Below are 26,929 nucleotides of genomic sequence, written 5' to 3' on the forward strand. Positions count from 1 at the left end.
TCTTTAAGATGCCCACAAGTTTCTTTGTTACCGAGGAGATTATCACACAGGGGAAAAGAAGTGGTTTTAAGGAGTACAATTACGCAGTTGCGCCGTGTATATCACATGACATCACTCAAAATCCATAGCCGCCGCGGCGAGCAACATTTAATTTGCAGGGAATTCCTGTGAATTCATTCACAATAGCGGGAATCGAGCGCGATTGAGAGAGAGCAGAAGTCAATCACGCTGCATTACCGCTATTGAAGAAGCAAATCGGGATACCCAGAATGCATTGCAGTGGTTGCAATCGGTTCTCATTGCCAGGATTGGTTTTGCAGTGGATTTCAATCTTCCTTTGAACCATGGGGTACAATTTAGTTCATACAGTCGCCCCTCCATTTTCGTGGGGGATCCGTTCCGGACCACCACCACCCAAAAACAGAAATCTGTAGATATTCAAGCCCTATTGGCTTGAATAGCGGCATGCCCTCATGGGCACCCATTTTAGGTCCCCCTGTTTGGCCCTCGCAGGTAAGCCAGGGACGTGGATTCAAAGTCCATGCAAATGGAGGGACAACTGTACTTGATTAAAACCATGTGTTGAAGTAATACATTTTATTTTGCTGTGAAGTCGAAGGCTTTCATGGCTGGCATCCATAGTTTTTTGTGGGTTTTTTGGGCTATGTGCCCATGTTCTAGAAGAGTTTATGCAAATAATAATAATAATAATAATAATAATAATAATAGAGTTTATTTATATTTCCTGCCTCTCCAAAGATCCAGGCCACTGACAAACCACTCAGGGTCAGGGACTTTCCCAGAAGAGAAAGATCACCAATTAGCAGACACTAATCTTTGCATTTCCTCCCATCCTGAGGCCCAGCCATCAACAACAGAACAATACACAGGTTAACATGGGAATCACTCCGCCTCACTCAGGGTCACACAGTATATATATATATATACACACACACACACACACACACACACACACACACACACACACACATATACACCCACTCTTTTCCAGGCCAGCATTCTCTGAAAATGCCAGCGAAATGTCAGGAATCAACTTCTAGAACATGGCCACATAGCCCAAAAAAGCCACAAAAAACTATTTATTTCGCTGTCTTTATTCTTCTCAGTCCGGGAACATGATTAGCAGACATGCACAGTTGCGCTGAGATGCCACACATGCACAAAATTATCACATTGCTATATACTAATCATTCATTTGTGGATGTGTGCAAAATGCTATTGCGATATTATTTCAAGTGCACAATTGCGTGAATGTATGCCGCATGAAAGCATTCAGCAGAATTACACGACTGGACCGCCTCAAACTGCTCCCCCCCCCCCCCCCGTGTGATAATCTCCTTAGTTTGTTTGTTTCTTCTCTGGCACAAAAAGAAGCTAGAGGTTTGTGCTACCTTACAAAATACATTGGTTTATTTGTTTGTTTGTTTGTTTGAAGGATGAACTGCTCTTTTTAAATGTGCCAGTCAGTCTGTCAGCTATGCCCTCTTTCTCCATGCTCTTTTCTATCTCTCCCATCCATTTTTCCCCATCCAGGAGATATTCAGCATCTATGACCACTAAGTATGTCCAGTCCTTACTGGACCTTCCTTTTGGTCCACTTAGGGGTTTTTCTCCCTTTTTCTCATTTAAGGTCTTTAAGTAACAGCAAATTTGAAGGTCTCTTAAGTATTAGCCCTGTTTCTCAGTGTGATTCCCAGTTTGGCTATAATCACTTGAGCTTCCAAACTTTGGTCCTCCAGGTGTTTTAGACTTCACTTCTCAGAAACTTCATCCATCTTGGCCATCAGTCAGGAAATCTGGGAACTGAAATTCAAAACACCTGGACGAACAAAGTCTGGGAATCAAGTCCAAAACACACAGAAGAAATAATCCCATTTGAGAGTGCTTTGTCCTGGTTTAGTGATAGGGAATCTTGGGAACTGTAGTTTTGTGAGACATTGAGCCTTCTCTGTCAGAGAGCTCTGGTGCTGCAATAAACTACAATTCCCAGGATTCACTAGCACTGTGCCAGGGCAGTTAAAGCAATCTCAAACTGGATTTCTGAAACACACTGCAGAAATAATCCAGGGCAAATCACCCTCTCTGCCAAGGAGGAAGGCAGTGGGAACCTTGTCTGAATAAATCTTGCCAAGGAAACCCTAAGGAAGAGTCACCACAGGTCAGAGTCGACCCGAAGGCACATATAAACAGCAAAACCCTGTGATATCCTTGCTGTAGGGCTGCCATAATATGGAAATGACTAGAAGACATACCATAGTAATAACAACAGTAGCAATGCTCTTAACAGAGAAATGGTTGAGTTAGATAAGTTAACCATGTATGTAAACCATAAATCAACTGAAAGTATTGAAAAGGATTGGGCTTTGGTGATAGGATATTGTGATAAAAGTTTTGAAAACTTAATGGTTTATAAAACATTTTTTTAAAGAGCATTGCTAGTAACATTTTATTTTTGATACACTGGAATGACATGATGGAATCTATGCTTATCCATGGGCAAATTGATGAAACAGGAATATCAAATCCCAGAAATTCAGGGAAACTAGTTGGAAGTCGTATTTTTGCATTTGTAATAGTAGTAATTTGGTTATTTTATATGGTTTTTTGTTTTGCTGTTCCATAATTGTCTTATAGATGTTAATGAATCTGTAAATTTATATGTTATTATTTATTTTTATGTTATTGTTTTTGAAAATTTTGGGTTTTTTTTAACAAAATGTAAAGAAAAAGAGAGAGCTCAAAAATTTCCTGTCCTATAGATATAGGGCTGACAAAGATATTAGCTACCTGAGATAAAGTACGGGATGGTGCTCCATGCTTTCCTTTCCATGTAGAGAAGATGCCTGGACTGGCAGCTGAAGCTTCCTTGCATGCTGGTGATGGGATCGCATAATTCACTGCCTTGAGGCGAGAGAGAGGATACTGGATATGCTGTGTGTAGGGTTGCCAGGTAAGATAAAGGACAGAGCTCCCATACCTCTAACAGCTGTATAGAAGGGGAATTTCAGCAAGCAACACCTGCTGAAATTGTGTAGTGGTTTGAGCATTGGGCTATGTCTCTGGAATAGTAGTTGTTGTGTGCATTCAAGCCATTTCCAACTTATGGCGACCCTATCATGGGGTTTTCTTGGCAAGATTTGTTCAGAGGAGGCTTTTCTTTGCCTTCTCCTGAAGCTGAGAGGATGCAACTTGCTCTAGGTCACCCAGTAGGTTTTGTGGACGAGCTAGGAATCAAATCCAATCTCCAGAGTTGTAGGCCAACACTCAAACCACACCAGGGTTCAAATCCCCCCTCAGGCATGGAAACCTACTGGGTGACCTTGGGCAAGTCACACTCTCTCAGTCTCTGAGGAAGACAAATACAAATCTCCTCTGAACAAATCTTGCCAAGAAAATCCCATGATAGGTCGCTTCAGGGTCGCCATACATCAGAAACAACTTGAAGGCTCACCACCACCACCACAACACATTTGTTAAAGGCACAGGTGCCATGTCCCTTGTTTCAGCTGGTTATATCCTACTCTGTTCTCTGGCAGTATGAAGCTGTCATGAAGTGAATGAGGAACTGTTTAAGTACTTCTGCCCATATCCAGCCCTTACATCTGCAACCTGAGGTGCTCACCTCACTCTGTAATAATGTACATCTTTCCAGTCAAATCAGTACTATAATTTAAAGGGGATTTCTGTCATGCTATTCCAACCCACATGCTTCATCAGAGAATTACCAAATATGATATATTATCTAATACAGTGGTATCTGCTGGGGTTTGGTTCCAGGACACACATCCCATAGATACCGAAGTCTGTGGATGCTCAAGTCCCATTAAATACAATGACATAGTAAAATGGTGTCCCTTATATAAAATGGCAAAATCACGGGTTGCTTTTTGGAATTTATATATTTTTAAATTATTTTGAAGCTGTGGATGCTTGAGTCCATGGTAAAAAATTCAGTGGATACAGATGCTAATTATAAAATAATGGGCTCTGGGACCCTTTGTAGTTCTGAGAGGTCTTTTTGTGGCCCTCAAGTCCTCCAAAATCCTAAGATCGACCTATTCCTGGCCCCCAAATGAAAGTGAATTGCTGCTCCTGGAAGCTTCTAGGTGCAACAATTTAGTTTTTAAATATTTCAAGGCTTCCTTGACCCAGCTGAAGGCCGTGGTAAGTCAATCTGGCCAGTACGGTACTTTGGATATTTTTTTGAACAAATTTGCTATTTACCCTTAGGTTGGCCAACTGAATTTTGTTGTGCAGATTCAGAACCAGTTAGTAAATGAGGGTAAATTGCTATTTGGGGTCCATTTTGCATGAGATTTGGTGTTAAATTTGAAGGGATGGTAAGTGCACCTAGTAAAACATTTGTTTCATTCATAAATGCAGTCAGCAACAGCAATCTGGACAATTCCAGGTATACTTCTTAACTGATTATAAAAGAGGGGAGAGAGAGCGAGAGAGAATGAGAGAGAAGACACTTACCATTATTTTCATCTCATTACACGGATGCCAAATGAGCACGGCATGTTCTTATTAGTCTCAATCCTCTTTCCTCACTCCCCAACCAGAAACACAGCTTCTTGCTGTAGCTCAAGCTTAGGGTTAGGAGCAAGCAGCTTGCCAAAATGAGTTTTACAAACAGAAGTAGCTCCCTGTTAAATGCTCTGGTCGACAGAAGTTGCAAAGTTCCATCTGTAGGAGACGTTTAAAGCAAATCCTCACGACCGCAGGCCTATCGTCACCGCAATCCAGTACTAGGCACTGAAAGAAACCTTGTTTTCTACCCCTAAAATTAATAGGTACCATGAGATCTTTGCCATGGTGATGAATGTACATATTTATAACAAATTCTTCGGTGCGCTTTCTCCAATGTACAGTACAGGAGCTGCCATTGAAATGAGCACCAAAAATAAAGAGCCACTCCACATCTGTTTTCTCTATTTGGATGAAGAGCACTCAATTCCTTTTTCCCTTTAATAATTTGACCTCTTTTGTTTCTGACAAGAGGATGCTGTGAGGCAGAGCTCTCTGGCTCCTTGGATTAATTCCAAGCTCAGATGAGGTCAGAATGAAAAAAAAGAAAGAAAACTGGAGGGGGGTGGGTTTGAGAGCCAGTTCTCACAGCTGGATGGCCACTAAGTAATTTCAACAAACATTCTGGGGATTTTGTTTTTAAAGAACACCTAATGGAATTAAAGATTTCCAGTTGCAATTGTAGCATGACAGATGTAGGAATCATGAAAAAGCCTTGACACCTGTCATCAACAGTGTAGCTGCTGCTCTGTCTCCTTTCAAGTGTGTCTGTCTGCATGCTGAAATCTGAGCATCTTCTGCATCAACTTCATACCAAACCACAAAAAGATCCTTGCAGGATCTAAAGTGTAGATGCAGGGGTAGGAATCATTTGGCACACATGCTCCCCAGACATATTCTGGGAGCCCAGAACCCTACAAAACAAATAGCATCAGCAAAAACAATGAAGAAGAAATTATTTAAATCTTATGAAGTTGAAGGCTTTCACAGCCAGGATCCATAAATATGGCCGTGTTCTAGAAACATCTGTGGCTGGCATCCTCAGAGAAATCTGCCAGCCGCAGATGCTGGCGAAACGTCAGGAATAAGCTCTTCCAGAACATGACCACATAGCCTGAAAACCCTCAAAAATGGAGTTAGTGTACACTGAACCATTGGAAAGTAAAGGTGTCACTATCTCATCCACCCCTGTGGATTCTGGAATATTTTGGAATACAGGACTCTAGACAAGGAAGACTCAACCTGTACTATGCAGAGTGATTGGGTCAGTGTTGGTTTCAATTTGCTGCTCTTCCTCAGGCATAAAAATGTATTGGGTCAGCTTCTGGTGTCTGAAGTGATCCTGGCTATGCTGTAAGCTTCTCAGTTACTGATCCACAGTGCAAGATTATAAAATAAACTTCAGAACCACAACACAAAAAATAGTTTGGCTGTAGATCATCAGCCACCAATAAAGAGGACAGAAGAGGATGAAGAGATCTGGGGTATTTGTTGTTGTGTGCCTTCAAGTCCTTTCAGTTTACGGTGATCCTAAGGTGAACCTATCATAGGATTTAATTGGCATGTTTCTTTAGAAGGGGGTTGCCATAAGAGTTTATCAGACAAGGGAAATTGGAAGTATAATCCAATGACAATCTGAATGCAATCATGGGGTTTAACATTACTGCGTGATAACCCACTACACACAAATTCGAGCAATGGGAAGTCAGTCTGAATGCAATCATGTGGTTTCACATTATTGCGTGATAGACTGCCACAGACAAATTTGGGCAATGGCATGCTATTTTTGGGCAATGAGAAGCCAGTTCGAACGCAATGTGCATTCACATAATTGTGCTAAACTAGCGACTTTAAGTGAATGTGTTCTGACCCCACTTTCTTTTAATTTGAATTTAAGAGAAATTCCTCCTGTTTGATAAACTCCATTGTCATCTTTTGGAGCTGAGAGAATGTGACTTGCCCAAGGTCACCCAATGGGTTTTTATGCTTGAACAGAGAATCAAACCCTGCTTGCCAGAGTCATAGTCCAACACTCGGATCATTGCATCATGCTGGCGCTCATGATCTGAGGTATATCTACACCTTATACGATTACAGCAGTTTGAGACCACTTTAACTGCCATGGCTCTACACCACAGGAATCTTTATTTCTGTAATTCAAGAAAGTAGGCTACAGCTCTGTAGCACCTAATTTTAAGTGTCTCACCAACCAAAAAGCCCACAAGATTCTGGAAGATAAAGTGAGCTAAAACACCTGTAACTGTGCCATGTAGATAAACTGCAAAAAGTTTACTTAGGGCAATTTGCATGTGAAGATGCCATTTCAGATATAATTACTACCATTTAATCAAAAATATATGTCACTGTAGTGAGGAAGAAGGTGACCTGGATGCCAGTTACAAAGCTGCTGCTCTTTCCTCTGGTGGGTCTTTATCCTTCAACCAGAGTGTATCTACATCACAGTAATAAGGCAGTTTTATACCACTTTAACTATCGTAGCTCCATTCGATAGAATCTTGGGATCTGTAGTTTTATGAGGCACCAACACACTTTGACAGAAAAGGTTAAAGACCTTATAAAACTAGAAATCCTAGGATTCCATACAGTGGAGCTATAGCATTTCAAAGTGGTGTCAGACTACATTATTTCTACCGTATAGAAGCACCCTAAGAAAGCCTTTCAAATGGAGAACATCTTCAAAAAGGAGTGTCTTCTAATAGCAATTCTAATAAAGGATGTTTTCAGCAAAGTAGGACACCTGGCCACCCCTCAGCTAAAGAAGATTGCATAGCTCCCTGAGTCCATGTTCTTCAATAGCTGGAGTTCTTGCAGTATCTTCCTAATGATCTTGCTATATATTTTTTTCACAATTGGAACCTGTTATATATAGACATTCTCCTTTCAGACAGGAGGAGGAGGTAAAATTAGGGATAGAAAAGAATCTGTTGGGTTCTTCCAGATCTCAGAAGTAACAAAATAAAAGTGGAACTTATAAGAGTTGGAAGAGACCTCAAGGGCCATCAAGTCCTGCCATGAAGAAATACACAATCAAAGCACCCTGACCAATGGCCGATAGAAATAATTTGGTTACCCATAACTAGTTACAGTTGGTCAGTCAAGGGTATAACAAAATTACAGTTCAAAAAGCAATGTTACAAGTAAGTACAAACAGATATTAAGTAAGTACTGAGGTTGCAACAAAATTATATACTTAATTGGTATTAAATGTAAAAAGTCTAGTTATTTTCAAAGGTTACTTTAAGGGCATCTAAGAAACAGGAGCCTCTCCAGTTTTATGCCATTCTCTTATCATTCCTATGATTTTTGCCCATCAAATTAAAAAAAAAACCCAATCTGAAAATAATTACAAAGTAAAAAAGTACAATTTCATTTTTATAAGAAGTAACAGGAATTGATTTAAAAAAAAAACACTGTAATAACAGAACAAAATACTTTTCAAAAGTAACTTTTCTAAGCTCTAGGCTTTTAAAATTTTGAAGGCTGTTACTTTTATGTTTGTTTTAGTTGTTGGAAGCCACCTTGAGACCTAAACTGGGGGAAAGGTGGAGGAAGAAGACAACAACGAAGAAGCTGCCACCTGCATTTCCAGATGAAAAATAGCCATTTTGACAGGTAACAGAGCAGACCACGTTTGGTCTCAGAAATCCATACATTGCAATGTTTGCTATACATTTTGGATAAGAAAATGCAAACAGAGCAATGTGTACATTCCCCAAAAGTGCACAAATAATCCTACATACATTTGAAAAATGTGTACGGACATGTTTTCATCAGTGCAAATAATGTGTTCAAACATCCCACCTCTAACTGAACAGATGCAAATATGCAAAACAATAAATAAAATAAAATAAAATAAAATAAAATAAAATAAAAAATGCCAGTGATAGAGACTGACTAATTATAATCTCAGAAATTTTCTGACAAAGCTGGCAACCTCATATCTAAACTTAACTGATTCATATACGAATTTTTACATGAGACATTTAACTAAAAAGCCAATGAATTCTCCCTTTCTCAGATGGTTTCTTTATTCAAAGCATAATTCTCTTGGATTTTTTAAAACACTTGGTTTTGGTTAGTCTGGCAGGGTTGGGAAATTACAAGGTTTAGGTCACAAGATTCAAATCACTTACTCAAGAGTAGTTCCAATGGGATAAATTTTGTTAAGGGCTCCATACCTGGTCCTCCTCCATCCATCCCTCCCCATTAGAAAATGTAGAGGATTTCTAAAAACGAGTAGAAACAGTGAACTTCATGTTTACAACCCTACATTATGCTTGTGAAGTGTAAATCACACACAGTAGTTGCATTATACCACCCTTTTGCTGAAGGCCAGCAACCAAGGTCCAAAACACACTGCAGAAATAGTCCAGTTCGAGACCACTTAAACTGCCCTGACTCAATGGTAGGGAATTCTGGGAACTGTAGTTCTGTGAGACATTTAGCCTTCTCTGTCAGAGAGCTCTGGTCCCCCAATCAACTGCAACTCCCAGGATTTCCTAGCACTGAACCAGGGCAGTTAAATAACACATTATTTTGCAATAATCCATTACTTTATAAAGCAAAACGTCAGAAAAATAAAACTTCAGAATTAGTAAGTCTGCTTATGCAACGTTTGCAGCTATTTTGCTCCATTAGAAATTTAAAACCAAGCAATAGGATAATGCCTGCATTATTAGAATCAATCTGAAATAGTCTTCTGGTTTTGTAGCACAAAACTGTCAGAAAGGGATAGGGAATGTTCAGAGGAGCCAGCATGGTCTAGTGGTTTGAGCATTGGACTAGGACTCTGGAGACTGGGGTTCAAATCCCTGTTCAGACATAGAAATCTACTGACCTTGGGCATATCACTCACTCTCAGCCTCAGAGGAAGGCAAAGGCAAATCACCTCCAAACAAATCTTACCAACCTGTGATAGGTTCACCTTTGGGGCGCTGTAAGTCAGAAACAATGTTTGGAGGCATTACAAAAAAGCCTTAGTATGGGCTATAGTGTGGGCTCCAGAAATAAAGAATTAAAATAGATGTTCTCCCTATATATCAATCATGAGATTATATGTATGGAGTGAGATTATGGTGACTGTGTATTTGTGTGTGAGAGAAAAGAAGAGAGAGATAATGCCCACATAACAAGCTTGTGTTCAACACTTTATCTCCAAATCATGTTTGGGAACTCTGCAGTTATCTCCATTCAGTGGTTGGAGATACTTAACTGCATTTAAACTTTAAATATCCTTCTCTTTAAATACCTTTAAATGGACATTTAAACTTCTGAGTGGACATGAAGGGAAGTGAGCTTTGCTTTGTATACCTGAAATCTGTTACATGGCACTGTTACACATTATTCCTAAATAGACATGGCTAAGCTTGAGATATGTTTTGAATGCCTACAAGCTGCCATACATTGGATTACTCTTGTGTAAACAGGGTTGTAACTGAGCAGAGGTTTATAAGTCAGGCAGGTGGTAGAAATATCTAGAGTTACACCTGAACCTACTGTCTTTGCTTTGACCTTTTTTTTTACTCATGTCCTTGGTCCTGTCCCTATATCTTTAACACCAACTACCTCTAGAATGAACCCCTCTAACCCTTCTGAAATTTATATTTCACCAAAAGACCAAAAAAGGTTCTCCACCCTGCTCTAATATCCTTATAAAGCTATCCATGTTGGTGGCCATCTCTACACACTTTATTCCATGAATTCCACAGTTTATCTGAGCACTCTCTGAAGAATTACATAATGACCCTTTCACTCAATGGCAGAAACAAACAATATATCTTCACTTGAAAAGTTGATGACACTCACACACCTACTGTGAAGTTAATAATCCTTGCTAAAATGATTATTATGATGCATAGCATCATCGTGTACAAAAAGTATTGTATGATTTATGTGAGGATAGTGTGTCAATGTTTGGAAAGACTGGGAATTAAATTAAAAAATCAGATGTTAGAGAGAGAAGCAAATGGAAGATTTGTTTAGGTGCCAATTGATCTAAGGGTGTTTATAACCAAGATCTCACTGGCTCACTTCAAGTAAGCAACAGTTCAGTATTCATGACCTCTTTAAGAAAGCTAGATGTCTCGTACATTCAACCTTCAGCAAAGGTGACTTTAAAACTCAACTCATAGACTTGGAAATCTCTCAAAAGACAAATTACTAAAATTTTAAAGCCAGTGGTACACGATATCACTCACTGAGCAGAAAACATGTATGGAACTAGCTGATATTTTTGTTAATTAAGACATCTGCAGTCTAAATACAGCCCCCACAAAATAGCAGACAATTCCATATGTCTTGACTATAAACATTACAATCTGCATTTAACTTACCCAACTGGTGGGCACCAAAAATTGCTGGAACACCTTTGGAAATCTCCGCCTCTGTGAGGAAAGAAAAGCCAACCAATTTTCTGAAAGAAGAGCTTGATTCGGAAACAGAATCTGAGCCATGACATTGTCTTAACCGCTTCCCAATGGCATTTTCTAAGGTTTTCCTCCTTAACTGCTTTAGTAAGCCGATGCCATACCTACATTCACTATTTGATGGTGATGATGGTGGCGGTGGTGGTGGTGGATTGCTGTTGTTGTTGGAACAGACTTTGAATCAAATGCACAAAATGCTCCATTGCATAGCAATGCTCTTGGGTCTCACCATCCCACAAACTTTGCTCAAGCCAAGCTGACTGACTCAAAGACAGATGGCCTGTGCAAAATCCTTGCCCACTCTCACCTCTCTTTATTTTGCCAGTGCCTCCCTGGTCCCATCTTCTTTCTTCACCAGATGCCAAAGTTTGCCCTGCAAAAGCTGCTTGTGGCTTTTTGAGAGCGGAGAAGTGAATGGAGCATTCCCATCGCGCACCCACCTGAATTGACACAGCTACCTCTTCTCTGTCAACACAATCCCCTTCTTGCCATCCAGGCTGCCGCACACTGGTTGCTAGGAAACCAAAGCAGGCGTATTCTGCCCATGTAATACACATTAACTCTCCATCTTTTGGGGGGTTGCATTCTAAAAATTGTATTCGTCTATATGTGCGCGTATAGTGACTAGATCTAAATTGAATAAATCCACAAAGTGTTATACTTCCCTGAATTTATAGTACATGGGCACAAAAACATCCCACACATCCCACAGAGATTTGTGGAGCCAGAGTTCTTCCTATCAGAGGGTCAGGTAGAATGCTAATTTTTGATATTTTCCCCCATGACATCCCCAAATGTCTCGAGTCCTCCAGTGCTGATATACCCTTTATTTTAAAAGACAGGTTTATCCTGTTAGCCTCTCTTGCCATGAAGTTGTTGTTATTGTTGTGGGCCTTCAAGACTTATGGTGACCCTAAGATGAACCTATCCTGGGGTATTCTTGGCAAGATTTGATGAGAGGAGGTTGGCCATTGCCTTCCCCTGAGCAGGCTGAGCTTGTGACTTGTCCAAGGTCACTCAGAGGACTTTGTGGCTGAGCTGCAAATCAAACCCTGATCTTCAGAGTTGCAGTCCAACATTCAAGCTGCTATGCTACAGTGGCTCTCAAGCCACTATGAAATATGTGAAGTCCAAGGCTTTCACGGCTGGCATTCATAGTTTTTTTGTGGGGTTTTCAGGCTACATGGGCAGGTTTTGAAATGACCCCAGCTCATGATGACCCAGTGGATGAGACATCTCCAAGACCCCCTGCCCTCTACTGTTCTCCTCCAACCCTGCAAATTCATGCCTGATTAAATTCTATCCATCTAGCATGTGGCCTTCCTGTCTTTCTTCTGCCTTCTACCTTTGCTATCATTGTGGTCTTTTTAAATGAGTCGTGCCTTCTCATGATGTGGCCAAAGTACAACAGCCTCAGTTTGGTCATCTTGGCTTCCAGGGAGATTTCAGGCTTGATCTGTTCTAGGACCCATTTGTTTATCTTTTTGGTTGTCCACAGTATCCTCAGCACTCTTCTCCAACACCACATCTCAAGTGCATTGATTTTCTTCTTATCCTTTTTCATCACTGGCAGCTCTCACGTTTGTACATGGTGATGAGGAATACGATGGCTCATATAATTCTAACTTTAGTGCTTAGTAGTATACAACAAGTAGACCTTAACTCCTTACCCTCTTACTGAGACACATATGTGCAGGACGAGGGTGCCGTAATTTGAGAGGAATCATCTCAAAGAACGCTCCTCTCAACTGGCAAGGCTCTCTTCTTACCTTGCCTTTTACAAGATGTGTTTAATAATTTTGCTTAGCTCAAGGAGCAATTTGTAGTCGCACTGCACTCGATGTTCTGCTTCAAAGCTAGGAAAGAGTACAGTCCCCTCCTCTCCTTTTTTGGCTGCTGAAATGACTGAGTACAAACTACTCCTTTTAATTGGTTTTGCAGCAGTTGAGCCAGGCAAAGGAGAAAGGGGAAAGGTAGGAGGATGGTAAAGAAACCAGGACAATTTAAAAGTAGCTGAGAAAGTGGGATGGCAGAAGATTAACTGGATTTGTCCCTGCCAAATAAGAGCTTGTTTCTTGTGTGCATTCTATGACATGTAAAGTTTGACTTACATTAAGCCAGTTTCCCCCTTTATTTCCAAACAAGGAAATTGTGGTTTAATGTTGATTAAGAAGCCAGGATAATGCAAGCCATGTTCTCCACACTAGAGCCACCACACTAGGAGAGGAAAGTAAGAAGTGAGGAAGAAAGGTTCAGCCACATACTATAGAGAAAGACATGGTCTACCGTGCTTATGAACAAACGTCCATACATGCCTGTGTTCTTCTGTTGTACCAGACAAAAATCTTTTCACCACTTCATGTGATGTGATGCAGAACCAAGAGGTTTTACTACACGCACAGTGTTACCACATAGTGTGTCACTGTTTGTATTCACCCATGGTTTACTTAAAATGTAATGTTTTCTACTTTTCTGCAGAGTACAGAAATGAACATAATAATGGAGACTGGGATCATAAAACAAATACATGCATGGAACTGCATAATACTTAAATAGTAAACAGGACTAGCAAAGGCTTTCTTGTTATGTCCCTTCTTCCTTCTAATCCATGTAGTGTGGGTCTTTAGTTCCCAACCCAGTTTGCTTTCACTACAAAAACTCCTTTTGCACATAAGGTTTCATGTATTATTGGTGGCTTATTATTCTCATTCTCATTCTTCTTAATAATGGGCCTGTCTACATGTGATGTTGTTTTATGTAGTTTCAAGTTGTTACCAGTTTATGGCAATCCTAAGGGGCATCAATCACAGGGTTTTGCTGGCAAGATTTGTTCGGAAGGGATTTGAAATTGCCTTTGGCTGCATCCACACTGAAGAACTAATCCAGTTTGACACCATTTAATTGCCATGGCCCAGTGCAATAGAATTCTGGCAATTGTAGTTTGTTGTGCCACCAGAGCTGTCTGACAGAGAAAGCTAAATGTCTCACAAAATTACAATTCCCAGAATTCCATAGCATTGAGCCATGGCAGTTAAAATGGTGTCAAAATGGGTTATTTCTGCAGTTCAGATGCAGCCTTCTTCGAAGGTTTCAGGCCAAATAAGGATTTGGATTCGGGTTTCTCAGGCTGGATCTACATGTGATACAACTCACAATCTGTGATGGGAATTTCTCACATCTCTGTTTTATCTTTATCCCACTTTTCCCCAAGAACTAGGACCCCAAATAGTTTACACTGTAATTAAAAATAGATACAGGGTTTGTTTGTTTTGTTTAAATATCCATTTAGGGAAGATCAGGTAAGCAATTATCCAGGGAAGGGTTTGCTTTTGTTGTTATTGTGTGCCTTCAAGTCATTTCTGACCTATGGCAAACTTATCATGGGGGGTTCTTGGCAAGATTTGCTCAAAGGGGGTTTGCCATTGCATTCCCCTGAGGCTGAGAGCATGTGACTTGCCCAAGGTCACCTGCTGGTGTTCAGGGCCAAGCAGGAGATTGAACCCTGGTCTCTAGAGTCTTAGCCCAACATTCAGACCACTGCACCACACTGACAGGAAAGTGCATATAACTCTTTATTTTCATCCATCTTCTGTCTGATCTTAGGGCCTTTGAACACTGTACAATGATAGTGCCATGATTCCACTTTAACTAACATAGCTCCATCCTATGGTATCTTGGGATTTGCAGTTTAGTATTTAGAATTCTCAGCCAGACTAAAAATCTCAGGATTCCACAGGATGTAGTCATACCAGTTAAAGTGGTATCAAATTTTATAATTGTGTTGTATCAAAAGGCCCCAGGTACTCATACCACAGCTGCTCTTTGCTCTTAGGAAATTGAAAACAAGTCAGAGCTAACAGCCATCTTTTTTTTAAAAAAAATATTAACAACTATACATACCTCTTAATACATTGACAAAATGAAGGATCCCACTGTGGGTCAACCAGCTGATATCATCCAAGTTCCATTCTCCATTCAAGTCCATCTTTCTGTGCAAGGTCAAATGCTGACTTGCGAACAATTACAGCTTCACCAGGCGTCAAGAAACAGGCAGCAGCTCCTTCCAAGGGAAATAGCACAGCGTATACGTAACTACAGTTGCCACCGATGTCTAGATATGAAAGAACGGAGGGTTGCTATAGAAATTGAAATGCTGTGATATATTTTAAGATTTCACTTTATCTCAAAGGATGGTCACGTTTTATCAATGGTGTAAAGTAAGGCAAAATGGATCTTCCTCTTAAGCCCCCTCCTCCAAGCATACACAGGATTGGCTGTGCTGCTTTATAAACAAAAAACTGACTACAGTAAAATGTATTTTATTGCATTGCATTGCATCGCACAACTAGGAATAGTAAATAGCCCTTAGTTTCATGCAATAAAACCCTCAAGCAAATTTACACAGATGTCAGAGCTGGATACATTGTGTCTGCCTTGCCTGAATGGAAGCTCAGTCTGCTGCTATAGTGCTCCACTACAACCTTGCAAATGAAGGCCTGTACATAATTTTGTCTGTCTGTATTCTCCTGACATCAAATGTATCAACTTGAATAAAACTGAGTTTAAAAATGTGGAGGGAGGCCATGTATGCTAGTCTGAACTTATTCAAGGAACAAGGAAAAAAACTACCTATGCACTGGTTAGGGAAGCCTGCCGCCTAGTGACCAAAAATGGTATTATAGGTGCTGCAAATTCATTCACACATTTAAATTAGAATCATAGAATCATCGAGTTGCAAGAAACCACAAGGGCCATCCAGTATAACCCCCTGCCATGCAGGAAATCTCAATCAAAGTACCCTTGACAAAAGGTCATCCAGCCTCTGTTCTGGACCTCATCCCCTTCCCCACCACCATTCCCTTCTCCTTTTGTGTCCTGTCTTTTAGATTGTAAGCCTGAGGACAGGGAACCGTCTTATTAAAAATAATAATTGTAAGCCGCTCTGAAAGCCATTAGGGCTGAAGGGCAGGGTATAAATACCAGAAATAAATAAATAATAATAAATAAATAAAGACCTCCAAGGAAACAGACTTCACCACTCTCCGAGGGAGTGTATTCCACTGTCAAACAGCTCTTACTGTCAGGAATTTCTTCCTAATGCTTAGGTGGAATCTACTTTTCCTGTAGTTTGCACCCATTGTTTCTGGTGCTGCAGAGAACCACCTTGCTCCATCCTCAGTATAACACCCTTTCAAATATTTAAACAGGGCTATCATATCACCTCCTAATCATCTCTTCTCCAGGCTAAACATATCCATCTCCCTAAGTCTCTCCTCATAAGGCATGGTCTCCAGACCCTTCACAATTTTGGTTGCCCTCCTCTGGACATGCTCCAGACTGTTGACATGCTTCTTGAATTGTGATTAATTAATATATTTCAAAAAGCAAATTCAAGCTCCATACAAATTTTAACAAAAATCTTCCAACAAATATGGAAATGCTCAATATATATTCTAGCCCCGCAAAAAGGGGGCAATAAGAATCGCACTAACGTTGTATCAATCTCCTATGCAAGCAAAGTTATTCCCAAGATTTTACAAGAAAGGCTTTAATCATACATAGAATAAAAAATGTCACATGTTTAAGCTTGGTTCAGAAAAGGAAGAGGCACTTTGGATCATACTGCAAACATATATTGGCTAATGGAGTACACCAAAGAATTTCGGAAGAAAGTCACCCTGTGTTTCTTTTTAATTACAGAAAAGCCATTGGTTGTGTAAACCATGAGAAATGATGGACCACTCTAAGAGAAATGGGTGTGCCATAATATATGACTGTCATGATGTATAACCCCTACTTAAGAGGAGGCCACTATCAAAACAGAATATGGAGATACAGAATCATTTCTAATTGTAATCTATCATTCCATCCATTTAATTTATATGCAGAATATATACAAAAAGCAGACTAAGAGGCAGGAGGTGTGAAAACTGGGGGCAGGAAGACCAACAATTCAAGATACACAGATGACAACATATTACTAGCAGGAAATAGCAAAAATAACTATTGAGGAAAGTTAAGAAAAAAGCTGCCAAAGCAGGATTACAGTTGAATATCAAGGGAAAAAAAATAATGACCATGGGTTATTTACTTAACTTTAAAGAGGGTGATGAAAACATTCAAATAGTTTCTTATAAATGCTATACCTTGGTTCAGTTATCAATCAAAATGGAAATGTAGTCATGAAATTAGAAGACTAGCACTTGGAAAGGTAGATATGAAGGAACTAGATAAAATTCCAAAAAGAGAAAACTAAATAATATTGGCCCGATACAGATGGGCCTTTTTTGTGACGCCCTCGTCATGTGCTAGGGTTGCCTGGGGGCAGAGTGCCCACACGCCCTGCAACCCTTGCATGTGACAAGGGCATAACAATGGTGGTGCCCTGTATACATGATTGCGCTATTGTTACGTAAGCACTGCACGGTGTCCAAGCGGCGCCGCGTGGTGCTTATGTACCAAGTGTGTCAGTGGCACACTCATTACGCTGCCACGGTGGGGTAAATAGAACCCACTTTTCACAGGTTCTTTTTCCTCCACAGGGAAGCTGTGCGGTTTGGCGGCTGCTGCTTCCCTGCGGAGAAAAAACAGGCACCGGCAGGCTTCCCTTTTTGGGAGGTCTGTACCATGCCATTGTCATGTAAAAAGAGATATCATTGAATATCAAATTCAGAATCATCCATGCCATAGCATTTCTGATTTCTATGTGTTGTTGTCAAAGCTGGACACTGAAGGAATTTAGCAGGAAAAAAACTAAGAAATTTGAAATGTGGTATTGGAGGAGAGGACTGCAAAAACAAACAAACTGATAAGTTGGACTGCAAAAATGACAAAAAAAATAGGTCTGGGATCAGCTCAAGCCTGAACTCTCTCCATGAGCCAAACTGAATTAACTTGGGGCTTAACACGAAAGAACATGATTCACTAGAAAAGTTAACAATCTTGGCAAAGCTGAAGGCAGCAAGAGAAAGACCCACAGCTCAGGTTCATTGGGGGAGGAGGTGTCTCCCATTCATAGGAGCGCTATAAGCAGTGGCTTCACTAGGGTTGGTGTCACCCACAGGCTGCCTGGCACACACCCCAGCCATCTTCCTCCACCATCCAGGCCCATTCCTGTGGTGTGAGTGAGCTGATGCTGCTACCTGACACCCTTTTTGGGGTCTGGTGGAGCTGCTGGATGAGTGGAAGAGGGAGGTAATTCACAGCTGCTGCAACTTGCCCCCATTACTTCAGCCTCTGTTCTTGTGTCGCAGAGGCTGCCTGCACAGGCATCCCACTGAACTGCCTGATGTATCCATCATTGATGCAGGTTGCTCACTTGTGAGGTCAAAACAAGATGTCCAGTGATGGTCACATGCTAGGTTCCTCATTCTGACTTCAGAATAAGCACCCTGTGGTGGTAGGATGCCCATCCAGACAGCCACGGTGGCAAGGGAATCTTCTCCAGAAGATCCGGAGCAATTATATTTTAAGTGTGTTATACCCTCGTTCTGCTGTGGAATGCACCAAACAGTGTCCAGACTGCTTGTACCAGAACAAGGGTTTGGGTTGTGCATTGTCCAAACACCAGAATGGGGGAAGAAACAGGGTTTTTGGCCCATGCAGGAAAATCCACAGGAGTTTATCGTGCTGCCCTTTTCTCCAAGCCAGGAGTGGATGCAATGAAACACAGATTTTATTGCATGCCTCCATGCCCAGGCAGGAGGCATCCCATACTCGATCCAGACTTCTCCTGTACTTTGCAAAGAATGCGATATGTAGTTCGATAAACTCCATAGTGTTATTATTCCACTTTAACTGCCATGGCTGCATCCTGTGGAATCCTGGTATTTGGTGAGGCACTGGAGTTCCGTGGATAAGACTTCTAAATGCCCCTTCCACAGTTGCCAATCCCAGGATGTAATAGGATTTTGCCATGGCATTCTAAGTGGAACAATAGTGCTATAATTCTGTAGTGTGAATGGGCCCCTGTTTCCTGATCTGATTGTCTTAGACACTTATTTTTTCACACTTTTTTTTGTCCCGAAGAGATGCAAATTGCTGCGCTGATGCATACTGGGTTTGTTGTTTCCATTACGTTTTGGATTTGTGAATATCTTTTGAGTCATTTTAACCCTTGTGTTATTCACACATTTCATCGTTTCAGGTTAAAATGGAGCTGCCTTCCTTCCTTTAACGATACAGAGTGATCTGAATCGATTTGGAAGTGTATTCACACTGCCAATGATGGGTATCGATGTGTATCTTCCAGGAAAACTTTTTTGGGGGGAGAACCTGGTATCGAATACTCCAGGTTAAGTGAGTTTTTTGCCAGCCCCTGCCCCCAAAGTGCATCGAGTGCATTTGAGACATGTGTGAACGCCAACGATTCAACCCGGATTGTATTTTCATACTGTGAATGAAGCCTTACTCTGCTTCAGGGTGGGACTTGTCCTGGAAGTGACACACATTAAGCTTTGATTCCAGATTGCATGAATGGATTCTTTCAAACCAGTTTTGAAAAGCAGGTGACATTGTCAATTTAGGTAATGTGCTTGCTAAGAAAGGAGGCTTATAGGCAGGAATGGAACCAGTGGAACAAGAATGAACAATCAAGGGCCTCTGTTATTATATATCAGATGAGGGAGAGCAACTCCCCTGCTTTTTCTGCCTTGTAAACAGAGAGCTGTCTGCAAGCTATGTTTGCCAGAAGGCCTGGCAGTGCTTTGGAGTGTTGCTCATTTTTCCCAGCTGTATTACTTGGAATTTTATCACATGAGGCTATAAAGCGGAATTTTAACAGCATAAAGGCATTTTTGGCTGGTACATATCACACAACATGTCTATCCTGCTGCCACCTTGTGTTCCATTTGTTACTGTTGTGTACCTTTTGTGTGCCCATGCATAGTGGGTTGAGCGCTGAACTATGACTCTGGAGAACAGGGTTTGAATCCTGATTCAGCCATGGAAACACACTGGATAACCTTGGGCAAGCCACACTCTCTAAGCAATGGCAAACCCCTTCCTAAGAAACTTCCCAAGAAAATCCCGTGATAGGGTCACCATAAATTGGAAATGACTTGAAGACACATAACAACCTTTTCATTGATGGGCAAAACCTGTCGATAGGATCCTTCCTGCGATAGGTGTCTTCCACTGCAGTTCTGCTTCTCAAGTAGTTACATGGTATGAGTGGGTGTAATTTTGCTTTGCTCCCGCTCTCCCTTTCTCACTATCAGCAACTGTAGCCACCAACACCTTCCCGAAGCCAGCTGCTGTGTGCACAGTCACATAGCAGCTGGTTTCAGTAGGCAGTTGGCAGTCCCAAGCACTTGTTTCCTCCTTCCTCCTCAAGCATGGCTTGCTTGTGTGAATGTGCACACAGCAGCCCCACACTGTGGGAGGAGGAAGGAGTAGAAGTCATGGCTGCCAACTGACTCCTGAACACAACTGCTGTGTGCACATTCATGAAGCAACCAGCTTTTGGAGGTGGTTGGTAGCAACTATTGCTCGCTTGAAAGGCAGAGTGTAGTAGTGGGGGAAACAGATGATGCAACCACGGCTTGCCAAAGTGCTTTGTGGGGATGGAGCAAGCTTGTTTTCTGCTGCTCCAGAGACTAGGACCAAGAACAATGGATTCAAACAACAGGAAAAGAGATTCCAGCTCAACATTAGGAAGAACGTCCTGACAGTAAGAGCCATTCGACAGTGGAACCCACTCCCTCGGAGAGTGGTGGAGTCTCCTTCCTTGGAGGTGTTTAAACAGAGGCTGATTTGGAGCCATCATGTCAGGATCTTCCCCACTAGATGTCATAGGAGGAGAAGGAAGTTCAGACAATAGCAGAGTCTTATTCTAAAATAACAAAGTGGCAATGTTTTAAATATACATACCAGTGAGAGAGATGGAAATAATCCAGTAATAGATCTTATCAAAAGATCACACTCCAGCCTTATGAATGAATAGTCTTCTCCTCCATTTCTTTTGGAGGAATTTTAGGTAAGAGGAGGAAACAAAAGAGCAATGGGGAACCAAGCAGAGGAGCTGCCTAATAGTTAATAAATAATTTTAGGCAGGAAAAGAGAACAAGAAAGAGAGAAATTCCTTGTTCCCTGTGGGGATTTCTACCCAGCAGTGGTAATCTAGCCTAACCCAAGATGTTTTGCTGCCTGAGGCAATGCATTTCATTTCCCATTCCACATACCTAACTCTGGGGACAGAACAGTTTTACCGTCCTATTGTTAGGGCACTCAAGTTACATTTTTGTGGCCCTATGAAGCTGAAATGTCTAAAGATCTGCATGTGAGTCTGTCCCTTGCTGGTGAAACTAAATCCAAGAGACATGAAATCACCGGCTCCTCTCCAACAAATATTTCAAATGCAGCCACTAAAGCTCCTGGCTTCTATTGCTGCACATGAGCTGCCTGCCAACAATTCAGAAAGCAGAACCCTGCACAAAACATATTAAGCCAAATCACAGCAGGCAGCAAGAAACACCAGGGGGAAAAACTGGCTAGGATCAAAAGGAATGCATTTTCTTTAAACCAGAGCTCACAGAAGTCAAAAATTATGTAACTATTTGGAATTATTTGGCATAGGTGAAAATGAATTAGATAGGATAGGCTACATCCATTCATTGCAAAGTGCAATATGAACCTCCCTGTCTGCAATACAGTGGCCTCTGGAAGAGTATACAGTATTTAGAAATTCTCATCGGACACCCAGCCTCCCCTTTCTGTAAAAGTTCATGCAGTCCATATGCTTCTATCCAACACCATCCTTTTCTCTTTTAAAGCAGTTTTCCCTAAACTAGAGCTCTTCAGATGTGATGGACTACAGTTCCATTGCCCTCAATCAGTGTGGGGGTTGAGGGTAGGGGTTGATCGTAGTTGTAGTTACACACACACACACACACACACACACACACACACACAGCCTGCTGAGTTAGTGAAGGCTGCTTTAATGCCGCCCATACTCTTAGCCTCATTCTCTCCCAACCATTCATTTTCTGCCTTGACATTCCTACTTATGGGATTTTAAGTTTGCAGGTCTGCCCCAACCAACCACCCAAGCACTGTCACTCTTTTGAAAGAACGCAGATGAAAAAGCAAGTAGGCGATTAATTTCCCATGCATTTGCATGCTAATATAACAATATAAAACACAGAACCAGTGTGTTGTAGTGTTTGAGCATTGGACTATGACTCTGGAGAAATTCAGGGTTTGAATCCCCACTCAGCCATGGAAACCAACTGGGTGACCTTGCGCAAGACACACTCTCTCAGCTTCAGAAGAAGGCAAAGGCAATTCCCCCCCACCAACAAATCTTGGCAAGAATACTCCATGATAGGTTTGCCTTAGGGTCTCCCTAAGTCGGAAATGACTTGGAGGCACACAACACACACACAATCCAATATGTCTGAAGATCAACAAATTTTAATTGACTTTTCATGTGCATGCATGAAAAATGTCACAGTAAGCATAATCTCAAAAAAAGCATTCCCTCTTGTATTTGGGAGAAAGAAAATATGTTCTTTTAAAATTGGGCAGAAAAAGGCAGCATCAGTAAAACACACACACACACACACACACTTATTTCAAACTATCTGTAAAGTTAAAGGGATAGCTGTTGGTATCACAAGGCCTGATCTGTATTGCCTCAACTTGTCAAGTATTTAATAGTTACAATTTTTAGGGACTCTTGAAAAGGGGGTGCTATCATAGCTACAATTTTAAGAGACATCAGAAGAAGATTAGGACTTGGAATGGCAGCTATGGAGGACCTAGACAAGATCCTGAAGTCTAAAGATAAATCACTGAATACTACAGTTAGGATTATCTGTTCCATTCTGTTTCCCATTTCTATATATGGCTGTGAAAACTGAACAGTAAAGGAAGTGGATAGGAAGAAAATAAACCCATCTGAAATGTGGTACCGGAGAAGAGTTCTATGGATACCATGGACTAGAAAAAAGACAACATGGATGCTAGAGCAAATCTAGCCTGAACTCTCCCTAGAAGCCAAGATGACTAAACTGAGGCTGTTGTACTTTGGCCATGTCATGAGAAGACATGGTTCACTAGAACAGACAATGATGCTTGGTAAAGCAGAAGGCAGCAGGAAAGAAGGAAAACCTCATTCCAGATAAAGGGGGTGTTCTCACTGGCTTATACTCCGTGTTACAAATCGAATCCAAGGTACATCGTTCCTATTAGAAACCGAATTAAGTCTAGAACAGTTCTAGAGCAACCCGCAATCGTTCCCACTAAAATGCGATTCGTCAATCAGATTTTAATTAAATCCGTGTTAAAGGCGTATAACCCGTGTTAAAAAAATAGAAGGGTCGAACCCACATTTTTCCCTTGATTCGGGATAGGATTCGGAGTATGTAAATAGGAACGTTTCGGCCTTTGAATCGGGTCATCTGGATGGGAGGAGCGGAGCGTGATGGACTGGCCTGGGGGTGTCACCCTCTTTGGTTTCTTTCTGCATCGCCAGCGCCATTTTCTTCCATTCGCATAATAGCCTTTCCTCCAGTGGATTGCAACCTCCCCTCTGCTCCTCTTTCATAAACCGACATGTGAGGAGAGCCATTGAACACCATTTTTAACTATTCTTTCTTTTTCACCTCCGCCTGAGCACCAGATGGGCTTTGGAGGACAGCCCAGAGATCAATGGGGCAGCCAAAGTGAATTTGGGGAATTCATTGCGCCCAAGACTGCCCATTCTATTCTATTTCTGTCTGTTTAGCCAGTGTTTAAATCTCTCTATTCTATCCATCCATCTGTATGTATCCTGTCTGTCTCTCTGTCTGTCCAACCATGTATGTATCTATCTATCCATATACATCTATACATCTATCCATCCATCCATCTATCCATCTGCCCATTCAATATACTTGTCCAGTACATCTGTCTGCCTGTCCAACCATGTATCTGTATATCTATCCATACATCCATCTATCTGTCTGTCTGTCTGTCTAATTATCTATCAATCTTTCTATCTAACTATCCCATCTACCTATCCAGACTATCTATCTATCTATCTATCTATCTATCTATCTATCTATCTATCTAATTATCCAGTCTATCTCTCTGTCTAGCCAATGTACCTATCTAATTAGTCTGTCTGCATGTCTCTCTCTCTCTCTCTCTCTCTCTCTCATAGCATAGTAATCGCCAGCGTGTTGAAAGGGGTTTGAGCGCTGGATTATGACTCTGGTCACCTTGGGCCAGTCACACTCTCTCAGCCTCTGGTGATGGCAAAAGCCTGCTTACTGGAATCCTGTTCTATTACTCACTATTCTTAGATAGCTCTGCAGTGATTGATATTTATACTGTTTGATACTGATGTGGTGGTTTTCTATAGGAGATTTTCAATGTTTATGTCAATAAAAAAAGACTTATGCTTTGTTTATATGTTTTATTCTTAAGTCATGGCCAGTTTTGCAGAATTAGGATTTCCTCAAGTTGTTGGAGCAATTAATGGGTGCCACATAAAAATCATTGCTCCTGCTCATCAGGGTGCGCAATCTTTCCCAAAGATTCTCTCCCCATGGGGCGGACAAAGCGAATTTAGGGAACCGAAGCTCTTTCCTGTGTCTCCCCAGATTGGGAAAGAGAGATAGAAAGGCTCTCCCCACACAGAGAGGGGAGGTTGCAATGGGGGGGGGGGGGGAAATAGAGCCTTTCCATCTCTCTTTCCCAAATGGAATCTGCCTTCTCCTCCAACCCTGGAAAGAGAATCTTTGGGAAGAGTGCTCCCATCCCATAGTTCCTCTGGAAGCAGCTTTCCCTAAATTCGCTTTGCCTGCAGCCTCCCCCAGCCTGGGGTCTTTTTCCAAGGCAGCAGAAGTGCTTTGGGGAGGCAGTTTTCTCTCCCTCAACCATCCTTCCCTATGAATAATTGCAGGACTCGGCACTTTAAGCGCCTCCTCATTGGCTCTTTTATAACAAACCGCGAAATTTAAAAGTGACGTTATGATGACGTTGCTTTGATTAACAGCCCCAAAATGGTGAGTGGGAACGAAATAAGGCTAAAACCGGTTTATATAAACACCGTTTTATTTGAATAGGAACGAAAGAGGATCACTTAAAGCGAATCAGCTGGTAAATGAGAACGAAGAAAAAAAAGCGATTCGGAATGCGGGATAAGACCAGGGTTATTTTGAATCGATTTAACTGATACCGGTGTATTTTAAAGCGTTGTAAATCACAAGTGGGAACACCCCCAAAGAGGTTCAAGCAAGCAAGTAATAGCCCCGAGCCTAGAAGGCCTGAGCAAGGCTGTTGAGGAGAGGGAGAAGAGGGCTCTCATTCATGGGGTCCCTGTAAGTAGAAGTTGAAATTGACAGCAGTTAGCAACCACCACCACCCTTTACTTTTCCATTGTTCAAAAGTAACTAAAGTGGAAGTAGTTAGCTGCTTTTAAAACATCTGAATGCTGCAGGCAGGGACGTAGCCAAGGGGGGGGGGTTCTTGGGGTCCGGACCCCCCCTTCCATTAGAAAAATGAATGGTGTGTGCTGCTGCACCACTGCACCCAAGCCCCATTATAATGATGCCACTTAGTCTGGACCCCCCCCCCCCCTTCCTAAAATCCTAGCTACGTCCCTGCTGCAGGCTGCTAGACTCTGGTTCAAAACATGCTTTCTTTCTCTCTACTCTATTGCTGCCTCAACACTCTTGATGAAACAGGCAACAGTACAACTAGCATGCTATGCAGCTGGGGTGTGTGTGTGTGTGTGTGTTAACATATAACTGTTTTATTGCCAAAAGATTCACTGTTACACTGCCAAAAGATTCAAGTACTAATCCAATTTGCCTTGTGGTATGCACATTTCTTCCAACCTTTCACAGATGAAAATCAGGACATGTTTGACCAAGTAATATCAGAGTGTGGTCAAGATGGCAAAATAAATTAATAACAAAGAAAATACAAGATAGGACAGGTTGCAGCAGTTTGCTTTTGACTGAGCCTGCTGGAAAGGGCAAGATTCTGCTCATTCCTCTCCTCTTCATGTGCTAACTGAAAACAGTTTGCAGCACTTGGAGTAAGCTGAGGTAAAGGGGGGAACTGGAAGGAGGAAAAGGAAAAATTGAGTATTTTAAAAGTAGCTTAAAAAAAAAAAAGTAGGACAGCAGAGGATTAATCTGGACTGTCCCTACCAAACTGGGACAGTTGGAGGCATGGAATGGGGTGAGTGGGGAATTCCCTTTTGCTTCAGGAACTAAGCAACTCATGGGCCATCCTTATAGCAGAGTCCTACTATAGATGAATTTGCAAAAACTTTATATGTGAAATAATTAGTAGACCTTTTAAAGCTCTACTGTTATAGCCATCAGAAGTCGTTTTGATTTTAAACATTTTACTGATTCCAATAACCAATTAATTGAGGCATTTCTTTCCTGTCCTTCTTCCCCGTCCTTCCTTATTCCTTAATTCCTTTCTCCTCACCATTTCCTTCCTTTTCTCTGTACAAAAATTACTGTAGTGTGCAAATTATTATTCTAGCTGCATTTTTCTAAAACCTCTTATCTTTAAGAACTGGATTCCAGGGAACAAAGGTCAGTTAAGCTTTGGGCCTGGAATGTCTCCACTTTAAAACAATCTGCCACTGCATGTATTCCCTGGACAGGAACAGCTGTGCCAGAATTTTGTTAGCGTTTCTGCACTCGTTAAGTCTCGCACAGTGTTGGGAAAAAGGAAATGGGAATAGGCTGAGAACAGCTCACATAAGCAAGGAGACTTGTGGGGCTAGTCTGCAGTCTTGCAAAGCATCGCAAGGCCAGACAAAGCACTACAGATGTGCAGTTACTGACTGCTGTCTGTGTTGGTTGGTCTTGGGTCTTTCTGGAAGGATTTTCACAGCTGATTCTTTCATAGTAGTGGGTTGTGGTGTTTTAAAATTGATTTCTAGCATCAGAGTCCAGATAGGCTGCTTTGATCTTCTATTC

The 26,929-nt window shown here is 41.5% G+C and overlaps 1 protein-coding gene across 4 annotated transcripts in view; it reads right to left on the reverse strand.

The window, feature by feature from the left end:
- Positions 1-15,017, reverse strand: part of AMOTL1 (angiomotin like 1) — a 97,717-nt gene extending 82,700 nt beyond the window's left edge. For 2 of the 4 annotated variants that reach the window (XM_089512815.1, XM_089512814.1), the window contains exons 1-2: positions 11,305-11,456; positions 10,905-10,955 (exon numbers count right to left, since the gene is read on the reverse strand). Coding sequence is in view for 1 of the 4 variants with exons in the window: in XM_089512816.1 (XP_089368942.1) it covers positions 10,905-10,955; positions 14,898-14,982 (136 nt within the window). In the remaining 3 variants the exon portion in view is untranslated. Of the gene's footprint in view, positions 1-4,500; positions 4,708-10,904; positions 10,956-11,304; positions 11,457-14,897 lie in introns of those variants that run through there. The other 2 variants (XM_089512816.1, XM_089512812.1) reach the window with 2 other exon arrangements.
- Between the last annotated feature and the right edge of the window lie 11,912 nt (positions 15,018-26,929).

This window comes from Sceloporus occidentalis, unplaced genomic scaffold, assembly GCF_023333645.1.
Source record: "Sceloporus occidentalis isolate IW3139 unplaced genomic scaffold, rSceOcc1.0.p SCAF_2, whole genome shotgun sequence".
Classification (NCBI taxonomy): domain Eukaryota; kingdom Metazoa; phylum Chordata; class Lepidosauria; order Squamata; family Phrynosomatidae; genus Sceloporus; species Sceloporus occidentalis.